The sequence below is a fragment of the Bos taurus genome, chromosome 2 (assembly GCF_002263795.3).
Source record: "Bos taurus isolate L1 Dominette 01449 registration number 42190680 breed Hereford chromosome 2, ARS-UCD2.0, whole genome shotgun sequence".
In the NCBI taxonomy this organism is placed as follows: domain Eukaryota; kingdom Metazoa; phylum Chordata; class Mammalia; order Artiodactyla; family Bovidae; genus Bos; species Bos taurus.
Genome location: NC_037329.1, coordinates 6,663,922 through 6,677,215, shown reverse-complemented (window position 1 = coordinate 6,677,215; position 13,294 = coordinate 6,663,922). Strand labels below are relative to the sequence as shown.

The 13,294-nt window shown below is 39.4% G+C and overlaps 1 protein-coding gene across 1 annotated transcript; it reads left to right on the top strand.

Moving 5' to 3' along the window:
- The first annotated feature begins 783 nt into the window (after positions 1 to 783).
- ASNSD1 (asparagine synthetase domain containing 1) lies at positions 784 to 11,636 on the top strand. Its single transcript, NM_001034680.2, is given in 6 exon segments — positions 784 to 946; positions 3,689 to 3,742; positions 4,733 to 4,808; positions 5,430 to 6,988; positions 7,263 to 7,444; positions 11,286 to 11,636. Coding segments are annotated over 3 exon segments (1,923 nt in total). The 5' UTR covers positions 784 to 946; positions 3,689 to 3,742; positions 4,733 to 4,808; positions 5,430 to 5,521; the 3' UTR covers positions 11,560 to 11,636.
- The last annotated feature ends 1,658 nt before the right edge of the window (positions 11,637 to 13,294 follow it).

Here is a 13,294-nt window from a genome sequence, read left to right as displayed (position 1 = left end):
CAACCTAGATAGCATATTCAAAAGCCGAGACATTACTTTTCCAACAAAGGTCCGTCTAGTAAAGGCTATGGTTTTTCCAGTGGTCATGTATGGATGTGAGAGTTGGACTGTGAAGAAAGCTGAGCGCCGAAGAATTGATGCTTTTGAACTGCGGTGTTGGAGAAGACTCTTCAGAGTCCCTTGGACTGCAAGGAGATCCAACCAGTCCATTCTGAAGGAGATCAGCCCTGGGTGTTCTTTGGAAGGACTGGTGCTGAGGCTGAAACTCCAGTACTTTGGCTACATCATGCAAAGAGTTGACTCATTGGAAAGGACTCTGATGCTGGGAGGGATTGGGGGCAGGAGGAAGAGGGGACGACAGAGGATGAGATGGCTGGATGGCATCACCGACTCGATGGACGTGAGTCTGAGTGAACTCCGGGAGATGGTGATGGACAGGGAGGCCTGGCGTGCTGCGATTCAATGGGGTCGCAAAGAGTCGGACGCGACTGAGCGACTGAACTGAACGGAATAAATATTAAGTGGTGTTTCTACTGAGCGTCTATTCTTTATATTCACCACTAGGGGGCGCATATAACTTACAGTCTACTAGATGCCACAGGGTAAAGAGCGTTTCAACATCCCATACGCTAGGGTCGGTTCAGGACCCTAATCACTTGTGCGCACGCGCGCAAGTACTCCTAGCGCAGATCCGGCCTGCGCAGGCGTTCCAGTGAGCACGCATACGCCATTGATAGGACTCACCGGAAATTGAAAGAGAGGGGCTGGGGCCGCTGGGAGCGCAGAGCGGCTGTGGACGCGGAACTGCAAGAGTGCCGCCTGGCCTCGCTCCTTCCGTGTTTGCTTCTCTGCGGAGATGCCCAGCCGGGGTGAGCGACCCGAGGACGGCGCTGGGCCCGTCCCTGCTGAGAGCTCGACCCTGCACAAGGAAGAGCTCAGCAGCAAGGTGAGTACGGGAAGAGGTAACATGGCCCTCGGGCTGCTCACCACCGGAGACGAGTCTCAGTGGCCCCGTGGGCTAGTCTCCACTTTGCCCTGCTGCGACAGATACAGTTAAAGGGACACCTTGAAACTTGCCCCGAGATTAGACCCAGACGGTAGTAAGGCGGAAGTTTAGTTGGTTTTTTTTTTATCAATTTTTAACAAATTTTTAAAAGTATCCTACAGTAAAATTTGGCTCTTTTTCGTTTTCTCTATATTTAACACGTGTATAAATTTGTGTGACCACCACCACAATTGGAATATAGACAAGTTCCACGACCGTAAAAGACTCCCTTTATAGCCATGCTCTCCCCCGCCCAGAAGCTCTGGCCATCCCTGATCTGCTGTACATCAGGACAGTTTTATCCTTCCCAGCACATCATGTAGATAAAATCACAGCTTATGCCTCTCTCAGCTTAATGTCTTTGAAAATCATGTTTGGATTTTTTTCTATGTACACTTAGTTAAAACTTTTAGAAATTACCTCTCACCCTAGATCTGCTGCCAGTAGTCTCAGAAAATGTCACCACCATCCATGCAGTTGTCCATGCCAGTAACCTGGGAGCCCATCTTTGCATCCATCACGAAGTTCTATCAGTTTCACTTTTGAGGCCCCTTTGTAAGGTGTCCGTTTATCACTGTGTACACTTTTAACCATCTTAAACCCGCCTCTTGCATCTGCCATAGCTGCTGCTGCTAAGTTGCTTCAGTCGTGTCCAACCCTGTGCGACCCCATAGACGGCAGCCCACCAGGCTCCCCCGTCCCTGGGTCCAGGCAAGAACACTGGAGTGGATTGCCATTTCTTTCTCCAGTGCATAAAAGTGAAAAGTGAAAGTGAAGTCGCTCAGTCGTGTCCGACTCTTAGCAACACCATGGACTGCAGCCTACCAGGCTCCTCCGTCCATGGGAGTTTCCAGGCAAGAGTACTGGGGTGGGTTGCCATTGCCTTCCTGCAAAAGTTTCCTAACTGGTCTCTCCTTATCCATTGTTACCTTTTTCCCGTCTGTCCTTCATTTAGCTGGAGCTATGCTCCTAAAACAGAGAAGGCAATGGCACCCCACTCCAGTACTCTTGCCTGGAAAATCCCATGGACGGAGGAGCCTGGTAGGCTGCAGTCCATGGGGTCGCTAAGAGCTGGACAGGACTGAACAACTTCACTTTCACTTTTCACCTTCATGCGTTGGAGAAGGAAATGGCAACCCACTCCAGTGTTCTTGCCTGGAGAATCCCAGGAATGGGGAGCCTGGTGGGCTGCTGTCTATGGGGTCGCACAGAGTCGGACACAACTGAAGCAACTTAACAGCAGTAGCAGCAGCATGCTCCTAAAAATGTTTATTTCATGGTTGCTTTTCTGCTCCTCCCCCCACAAAAGGAAGCCAATGTAACGCCATAAAAAGAAAAAAAAAATTTTTAGTATTTGAAATGAGGATGGCTATAATCTTTCAGGTAATAGATGTCTGTGATAATACTTTGGTTCTGTCCCAAACTGACACTGGCATCTTGGGCACATCTCTGATTCCTCTGTTACAGTTTCCTTGTCTGAAGTACTAAAGTATACCATTCCTAAAATGAATGGGAAAGTGCTATTCAAATATAAGCCTTAAAAGGAAGTTGTACAAATTCAGTCTTGGAATTCAACCCAATCTCTGTAATCAGTCACTACAGTGATTGGCAGCTGGAAAGCAGAAGGGTACACATCTGTGGGGAATGAAATTTCAAACTGCACACAGCCTGCTCTGATGACTACCTAGCATGCCACTTACACTGATGTAGGACAGAGCCCCCAGGCGTCAGAGGTTACACAGTAACGCTGTTCAGAGGCTCTAGTGACACTGTGTGATCAGTCATGTTTGCAGTATCACTATCATTACTGAAAAGAGTTTGAAAGAAATTTAGTTTCCATTTAGTTGAGCCCTCTTCTACTTAAAAAAGGTGAGACCTAGTTCAAGAGTGCCAGCCCTGTGCTAGCTTTTGAGATACAAAGAGGAATAAAGCAAAGATGGAACAGTGATGAGTCATACTACTCCTGGTGGCTCAGACCATTAAAGAGTCTGTCCCTGGGTGGGGAAGATCCCCTGGAGAATGGAATGGCAACCCACTCCAGTAGTCTTGCTTGGAGAATCCCACTGACAGGCGGTCAAAAAGAGTCAGACAAGACTGAACGACTAATACTTACTTACCCTGCATGTAGGATACTTAACTACTACTTGCTTAGTCTGTCTCGCTATACCATTTAGTATGTAAATCATGAAAAGCATAGGCATTGGGCGAGGGAAAGGTCACCCACTCATTACATTTGTGGTTTTTTTTTTTGTTTGTTTTAATTTAAGATACAATTTAAATCATTGAAAAATTGGTATTACTTTAAGGTCTTGGTGAATTTTTTTTTTTTGACATATTCTCTGTTTTAAATAAAAGATATAAACTTTATTTAGTAATGTAGTTCTTGCCTGAATGTGAGTGTTGGTTGCCAGCCCCCTGTCTGGGTATAAGGGGCTGTCTAATACTTTGTCTAATCACTGTCTTTTCCCCTCAGCTTCTTGCCACCTGCATGCCCACACAGACGGCTGTTATAAAAAGTCTGTATATTCCCAAATTGCCCATTTGGACAATCAATACTTAGAGCCCCTTATCCTCTCTTTAAAGGGCTCCTATTGAGCATACTTCGGTAATCTCTGATTTAATAACTTTTCTTTATTTCAATAGATTAAAGAACAAAAAGTTGTTGTGGATGAACTTTCTAACCTGAAGAAGAACAGGGTGAGTTATTAGCGTTACTCTAAGTACTATGTGGGAGGATTTGATATCAACTGTATAAATCTATGTATTAATCATAGTTGCTAGTAATCTTTCCCCAACATATGCAATTGACATTACCTGTGAATCAAATGATACTAATTGTACTGTTATCCTGGAGCTGTAGTCAATAATGGTATTTATTTTGTACTTGAATTTGGTGTATTCTCTTGACATAAGTAAACTTTGAATCTATTGAGAAGAAGCTATACAGGTGAACGTGGATTTTTTTGTTTGCTTATTTTTTAAAAAAGATAAATGCTACCGCTTCCTCTCCCTACCTCCTCAGGTTTTTACTCCAAGCTTCCAAATGGAGTGGTTATTTAACTCCATTTTTATTAATGTATTCGTAGATAATCAAGCTTCTGCTTAGTGTGTCATTATACTGCCAAACATTGTATTTTAAAGTTAAGAAATGATTTGAGCCCTTTAAAGCTTTTAAAGATTACTGGATAACAGACAGGTTAGACAGTTCTCATATGTGGAGTAATAGCAGTTAAGGTACAGTTGATAACAAACTTTTTATCAGGCAAATTGGCAAAATTTATCAAAGTCTTAAAGCTGTGTAATATTTTGATCCAGCAAATCCAGTTTGATTTCTATTTATAGGAATTAATACATTAGGAAAATATGGAGTGCACAGAAATTTAGTTACAAAGACATTCATCACAAGTTTGATTATAGTGATAAGTTGGCAACAGCAACATCTAAATGACCAGATACTGAAGAAAAATGGTATTAAGTATATTCAGAAAAAAAAAGTTTTACCTCAGTGTTAATGGTAGCAGTTTCTAGATAGTTGGATAATGGGTGAGTTCTTTGTTTATCTTTATTCGCCAAGGTATTGTTCTGAACATGTTACTAAAGTTCAATAGTAAGCAGTAATAGGGTTCAGAGTTTTGACATCTACCTTTTAGATCAAATCATGATATTAGCCTAAATTATGTTTTGCAGAAAGTGTATAGGCAGCAACAGAACAGCAACATATTCTTTCTTGCAGACCGAACAGAAATGCTTTCTGAAAGCAAAAGTAAGTTTTTTCGGTACATTATACAGAAACAAAAAAATTCTTTTGTGGGCTTTCTGTGGAAATTCATGATGGTGCCTAAATTATACTGTCTACAGCTGAATGTATAAATATATATATCTAAAGATTGGATGGTGGTATACCAGTTAATAAAATTAGTGGAATGGTTTGGTTTTCTTCAAGTTAGCCTTCCAATGGTGAGTTAACAGTAACAATAAAATCAAATTTAAGAACTGTAAGAAGTGTTAGAAAGCCACAATAATTAATGTAAGTTTTGGAATTTTAGACAGATATAGGTATGAAATAATGTTTTACCAATTTCTGCCTTTTTTATTTTGAGTGAATCACTTTGAGCCTGCCAGGTCTTAGGGTATTTAAATAAAATGATATGAATATAAACTGTGCATAGCCCAATGCCTGGGTCAGAATAAGCATTTATCAACAGAAACTAGATCCCTAAATAATAAACATTCTTCATCAGAAGTCTGTTGTAAATTATTATTTAAACTAGCACAGTACATATGTGGTTCAATCTTGGAAAAATAGCTTGTTTTGCCTTTTGAATTACTAGGTAAAGCTTCAAGAATTTTTATTCTTTAATGTGTCTTCTTCCGTCTCCCACAGATACATTGGATGAGCTGAGGAAAGAATATCAAGAAATAGAAAACTCAGAGAAGACCAAAATCAAGAAATAGCCAACTTGATTTTACATAGCAATGTGTGGCATTTGTTGTGCAGTAAGCTTTTCTGTTGAGCATTTTAGCAGAGATTTGAAAGAGGATTTACTGTGTAATCTTAAACGACGGGGGCCCGATAGTAGTAAACAGTTGTTAAGGTCTACTGTTAACTACCAGTGTTTATTCTCTGGCCATGTCCTTCACTTAAGAGGTCTGTTGACTGCCCAGCCTGTGGAAGATGAAAGAGGCAATGTATTCCTGTGGAATGGAGAAGTCTTTAGTGGGATCAAGGTTGAAGCCGAAGAGAATGATACTCAAATCATGTTTCATTATCTTTCCTCTTGTAAGAATGAATCTGATATTTTGTCGCTCTTCTCAGAAGTCCAAGGTCCTTGGTCTTTTATATATTATCAAGCATCTAGCCATTCTTTGTGGTTTGGTCGGGACTTTTTTGGTCGTCGTAGCTTGCTTTGGCATTTTAGTAACTTGGGCAAGAGTTTCTGCCTCTCTTCAGTTGGCACCCAAGCATCTGGAGTGGCTGATCAATGGCAGGAAGTTCCAGCATCTGGAATTTTCAGAATTGATCTCAAGTCTGCTTCCATTTCCCAATCTGTCGTTTTAAAGTTGTATCCTTGGAAATACAGTTCGGGGGGGGATGATATCAGAGAATGTGTTCATAATAGCCTGACTGAGATTTCAGCAGACTTGCCAACATTAGTCTTGGTGGCAGCAAATGAAGCCAAACTGTATCTTAAAGACCCTGTTGTCCCTTTAAATATGGCGTTGCCACAAGCTGCATTTGAGACCCATTGCAGCAGCATTTCCAGGAGTCCACTCACAAGAGAGACCCTTCGGGTCTTTCTTACAGATGGACACACGAAGGAAGTGGTTCAGCAGTTCATTGGTGTCCTGAGCACCGCGGTCAAGAGACGTGTCTTGTGTTTACCTAGGGATGAAAACCTGGCACCAAGCAAAGTTTTGAAAACTAGTAACGGGAAAGCAAATGTTGCAGTTCTGTTTTCTGGAGGGATTGATTCCATGGTCATCGCAGCCCTTGCTGACCATCATATTCCTTTAGATGAACCAATCGATCTTCTTAATGTGGCTTTCATGACTAAAGAAAAGACTATACCAGTTAATTTTAACAAAAAAGGGAGAAAACAGGCAAATCATTGTGAAATGCCCTCTGAAGAATTCTCCAAACGTGCTGCTGCTACTGCTGCTGCCAGCCCTGGTGAACAGTTGAGTGTGCCAGATCGAGTCACAGGAAGGGCGGGCCTGAAGGAACTGCAAGCTGCCAACCCTTCGCGGATTTGGAATTTTGTTGAAATTAATGTTTCTCTAGAAGAACTGCAAAGATTAAGAAGAACTCGAATATCGCACTTAATCCAGCCCTTGGATACAGTCCTGGATGATAGCATTGGCTGTGCAGTCTGGTTTGCTTCCCGAGGAGCTGGCTGGTTAGTGACCCAGGATGGAGCACAGCCGTATCAGAGCAGTGCAAAGGTATGACACGGCTGCTCAGGCTTTCTGAGACCTAATTTTGACCCTTAAAGCTTTTAACCCAAGTTGCAAGAATATAGCATCTTTTAATTGCATTTGAACTACGACACAAAGTATGTGACTTTGTAAAAATTGGGCATATTTTACTATCTTATGACTTTGCCTTGTGGATTTTTTCTGAAAATGTTATCTTTGGGGTTATTATTTTTTTAAGCTTTTATTTTCCTTACTGCATGGTAGGTAATGTTCTTACATAGATTTCTTTCAACCTTTGTAGGTAGTTCTTACTGGAATTGGTGCAGATGAGCAGCTTGCAGGTTATTCTCGTCATCGGGTCCGCTTCCTGGCACATGGGCTGGAAGGACTGAATAAGGAAATTGAAATGGAACTGGGTCGAATTTCTTCTAGAAATCTCGGTCGTGATGATAGAGTTATCAGTGATCATGGAAAAGAAGCAAGGTAATTCTTGTTGTCTGTTGTAGGGTTGTTCGATAATTTTGTAAAAAGCAGTAGACTGAACCTAAAAAGGAGACTTTTAGGTTCCTTTTTCTTTGGATACTTGTTCCAGTGAGTTACAGTAGCAGCAGTATCTTGGCTTTGTATTAGAGTTAGTCAGAAGCAGTGCTGGAGAGGAACCAGAGGAACAGTTTTTCCAGAACTCATTCTCCAAGAAATGGCTTTACAATAATTTTCAAAGGTGATACAATGACATGATTAAAGCCTACAGTGAAAGACTGTAAAACTTGAGGTAGTGAAATACTGAGGGGAGGTATTTCAAGGGCTCTGTTTTTCAAATGTTTGCTTTCTTCCCAAGCTTCCTCCTCCAGTGTTACAGAGCCTGACTTTGTAGACATTTCTTGTACGTATAGGCATACTTGGAAATCCTGCATTGTCAGTTCCAGACCACTGCAACAGAGCAAGTCAAATGAATTTTTTGGTTTTCCAGTGCATACGGAAACTATCTTTATACTATGCTATAGTATATTGAGTATGCAGTAGCATACTTTATGTTTGCTGTATTTAGACATAAATATGCATTTATGTATTTAGTATTTATGTATCTAGTATTTAAAATATGTATTTATGTATTTGGTATTTAAAATATGTATTTATGTATTTAGAATAAATAAACCTACATTTGTCTAAATTTTTATATATATACCTTAATTCAAAAATACAAAACAAAAAGCAATCTCAGTGATAACATCAAAGATCATTTATGTTATCACATATCACCATAACAGATATAATTGTTCTTGTTTTTGTTGTTGTTTAGTTGCTAAGTCATGTCCAACTCTTTCTGCAACCCCATAGTCACTCGCCAGGCTCCTCTGTCAGTGGGATTTCTCAGGCAACAATAATGGAGTGGGTTGCCACCATTTCTTCTCCAGGGATCTTCCCGACCCAGGGATTGAACCCAAGTCTCCTGTACTGGCAGGCAGATTCTTTACCACTGAGCTACAAGGGAAGCCCAACAGATATAACAAGAAAAATTTAAAATCGGGAAGCATTTCCAAAAACGTCACACAGAAACACGAAGTGAGCGAATGCTGTTGGAAAAATGGCACCACTGATGGACTTGGCTCGTCACAGGGTTGCCACGAACTTTTAGTTTGTTAAGAAAAAAAAAAGCAGTCTCAGTGAAGCACAATAAAACAAGATCCATACTGATTTAAACGGTGGTTCCAGTACTGGATCCCCTCTATCATAGGTGTTTTGAACACAATTTAGTCATAAACATTCCAAGTTCTCTTAATAGTTTCAGAGATCAAGGCACTTACATGTGTATATCCTTTTTTAATATTAGGGGTTTGTGTTTACCTACAACATATTTCTGATGATAGTATACAAATGCTTGAATACAACTTTTTGAAGCATTAAGGAAAAAGATGTGTCGTTTAATTATAAAAAGCAGAAGTTTGTTCATTTATTAAGTGGTAGTTTTATTGCAGGGGTACAAGCATGCAAGGAGTCCAAATGAGCTTTGTGGGAGTTGGAACATCATAATATACCAGCTCTGAGATGTCATTGTTTCTTGTCTCTACTTTGTTATTCCTATGTTGCCAGTTCTGACATGTAAAATTAACATAATTTTCAAAATTTTATCATAAAGAAGTAACACCACAGTATAAAGTGTGTAAAATGTTTTCCTTTTGACGTGTATCTGTATATGAGAGATAAAAAAATTCAACCCATTTCAGCTAAGTTAGAGAAAAGGAAATTTATTTTATTCAGTAAAAGCAGTTAATTCTAAAGGGACCCCCCTCCATATGATACCCATGGGTAAAAATGGATATGAAGAATGTTTAAAACAGCTAATGCAGAATTTGTAATTGAATGAATACCACTGTAGTGGCTAGATCTAAACCAGTTTATTATGGATTTTGGCAAGAGTATTAACCATACTCTATTAATTAGTTTCTCATTCAAATTTGCTTTCACAATTCTTTTTTTTTTTTACCTTATTTATTTATTTTTTAATTAATTTTATTTTATTTTTAAACCTTACATAATTGTATTAGTTTTGCCAAATATCAAAATGAATCCACCAGAGGTATACATGTGTTCCCCATCCTGAACCCTCCTCCCTCCTCCCTCCCCATACCATCCCTCTGGGTCGTCCCAGTGCACCAGCCCCAAGCATCCAGCATCGTACATTGAACCTGGACTGGCATCTCGTTTCATACATGACATTTCACATGTTTCAATGCCATTCTCCCAAATCTTCCCACCCTCTCCCTCTCCCACAGAGTCCATAAGCCTGTTCTATACATCAGTGTCTCTTTTGCTGTCTCGTATACAGGGTTATCGTTACCATCTTTCTAAATTCCATATATATGCGTTAGTATACTGTATTGGTGTTTTTCCTTCTGGCTTACTTCACTCTGTATAATAGGCTCCAGTTTCATCCACCTCATTAGAACTGATTCAAATGTATTCTTTTTAATGGCTGAGTAATACTCCATTGTGTATATGTACCACAGCTTTCTTATCCATTCATCTGCTGATGGACATCTAGGTTGCTTCCATGTCCTGGCTATTATAAACAGTGCTGCGATGAACATTGGGGTACACGTGTCTCTTTCCCTTCTGGTTTCCTCAGTGTGTATGCCCAGCAGTGGGATTGCTGGACCAGAAAGCAGGAATAGAAGGAACATACCTCAACATAATAAAAGCTATATATGACAAACCCACAGCAAACATTATCCTCAATGGTGAAAAATTGAAAGCATTTCCTCTAAAGTCAGGAACAAAACAAGGGTGCCGACTTTCACCATTACTATTCAACATAGTTTTGGAAGTTTTGGCCACAGCAATCAGAGCAGAAAAAGAAATAAAAGGAATCCAAATTGGAAAAGAAGAAGTAAAACTCTCACTATTTGCAGATGACATGATCCTCTACATAGAAAACCCTAAAGACTCCACCAGAAAATTACTAGAACTAATCAATGATTATAGTAAAGTTGCAGGATATAAAATCAACACACAGAAATCCCTTGCATTCCTATACACTAATAATGAGAAAACAGAAAGAGAAATTAAGGAAACAATTCCATTCACCATTGCAACGAAAAGAATAAAATACTTAGGAATATATCTACCTAAAGAAACTAAAGACCTATATATAGAAAACTATAAAACACTGGTGAAAGAAATCAAAGAGGACACTAATAGATGGAGAAATATACCATGTTCATGGATTGGAAGAATCACAATTCATTTTTATAAAATATTCCGTTTAAAGAATGCCTTTACCCTTTCCGATCTCTCTGCTTAAGCTAAAGTAAAATGTAAAACACTAGTGTAATTGCGGATGGGGGAGGGATTAGAGTATTTTAAACAAACCAAAAAAGAACAGAATTTGTTAGGAAATTAGGGGAGCCTAAAGAGCAGAGAGTTGTATTCCTTAAGTTCAGTTTCTTTACACATGTAAAGAGGAGACACAGGTTGAATCATTAACTCAAGACCGTGCTTGTTTTCAAGGCATTCCTGAAGATACCTTATGAAACAATTTGAAATTATTTCTTGACATCATAGGCTTAATTTGTTTATTTATTGAGGGAAAATTTTTTTACATTTTAGGATGTGTATTAAAATTAGACAAGTGTTGTGAAATAATTTTTAATGTGATTAAATTTTAGCTGTAAAAATGTATAAGTAACTAGAATATTTTTAATTTAGAAAAATTGTGCCCTCAGTAATTAAATTATACCTTAAATTTTAACATATTGAATAAAATACAAACACAATAATCACAAGAGATAACTTTTTTTAATAGTGGTTATACTTTTTATTTTAGATTTCCTTTCCTGGATGAAAATGTTGTCTCCTTTCTAAATTCCCTACCAGTCTGGGAAAAGGCAAACTTGACTTTACCCCGTGGAATTGGTGAAAAACTAATTTTGCGTCTTGCAGCAGTGGAACTCGGTCTAACAGCCTCTGCTCTTCTGCCAAAGCGGGCCTTGCAATTTGGATCCAGAATTGCAAAAATGGAAAAGAATAATGAAAAGGCGTCTGATAAATGTGGAAGGCTCCAAATCATCTCCTTAGAAAACCTTTCTGTTGAAAACTAGATGTTTCATAGTGTAACAACATTTACTGAATGGTGGTTTTTTAAAAAAATAAAATACTCTGCTGCTTTATTATTGTATAATGTGGTTTTAAAGTTCATTACATGTATTTTTATATAACTTTGTAGTGCAACCAATTTAATCAAATTGATACTCTAGAGAAAGAGATTACACTTGAAAGAACAACCTGGATATTTTAAACTGTGATATTAATATTGTTTTGAACTCTTAGATGGTTATGTCCCACCAGCAACACTGAAAAAAGGGCAGCTTTTATGGACTGTCTTCATGGTAGCTACATCCAGAAATACTAGTAACTCAATTTGTTATCATTATTATTTAACAGACGAGAGAACTAAGGTTTTGGGGGTTCACACTCCTGATTGATGTGTGGTACATGTCTTTGAAAAGACAGCTCACTGCCCTGCTCCGAGAACTTTTGAAGACTATTTTGAATATTCTCCTGTCCCACAAATCTCTAACGTCCCTCTATTTTCCCATTGTCAGCTCGTGACCTGATTTTCACAGAGAAATCAAAATCAAGCCAAGGACTACTTGGTTTTCCGACACCCAAAGTCCTAACTTACCTGTGCGTGCACCCATCCTTTCTCCTTTCTTGCTATTAGAAAGAGAAATGTATTTAAAATGTTCCAGTATATACCAATTTAAAATGCATATTCCTGGTCCCTCATCTTCCATCTCTTGCCTCCCATTCACCTTCCCCCTTTCAACCTTTTCACCTATTTACTGAAGTTCACTCCAATCAGACATCCACCCACAGTATTCATTCGTGACCATGATACCAAGGTCACATTTGGCATCCATCCCCGTTTAGGGCTGACACCCTTTCTAGGTCTGGACATAACTGTGGTTCTCCTAAGTGTAGTGGGAAAGAAAGGATACTAGCAGGCGTATATCAGGGCTTTCCAGCTGGCTCTAGTAAAGAACCTGCCTGCCAATTCAGGAGACGTAAGAGACGTGAGTTTGATCCCTGTCAGGGAGATCCCCTGGAGGAAGGCATGGCAACCCACTCCAGTATTCTTGCCTGGAGAATCCCATGCACAGAGGAGCCTGGTGGGCTACAGTCCAGAGAGTCACACAGTTGGACACAACTGAAGCAACTTACCACAAGCATGTGTCCAAATTTTCACACGCCCTGAATTTATTTCCCGTCAAATGCAGTGTTCAAACCAGATTTAGGTATTACCTGAATAGCTTTCAACTGGATGACTTCGTGGTCCTGAGCATTAAATTGATGCTCCTAATGGGAGTAGATAAACTTGAGGTTTGCCCTGCACCCCAGAGTTGAATGTAATGATTTTTATAACAATATAGTTCAATACTAAAGACATGCCAGGCAGTAGTCTGAATTTTATGTGTATTTAATCAACTGAATCTCTAAAGGGAATCTCTGGTTCACTTGTTCTAGCAGGATACTCTGTGTGCATGTTTTTTGTGGGGTTTTTTTGTGGTTTTTGTTCTGTCCCCAGAGGGCCTGATTTTTTACAACTTTTTTGATACTTAATCCCATAAACTGGAATGAAATTCCGTTAATCCTTCAAACAAAGCAAAAGACTTTTCCCAAGATCCCAAGTAAAACAAACCATCTGGGTACCTGAACAAAACCTTTTAGGTAGAGAAATTTACATTACTCATACTTCATAAGTGCAAACATGCAACTCCTAAAGAAGACAGTGATTTGACATTCCTTGCCCTGGGAAAGCAATAACAAATTTAC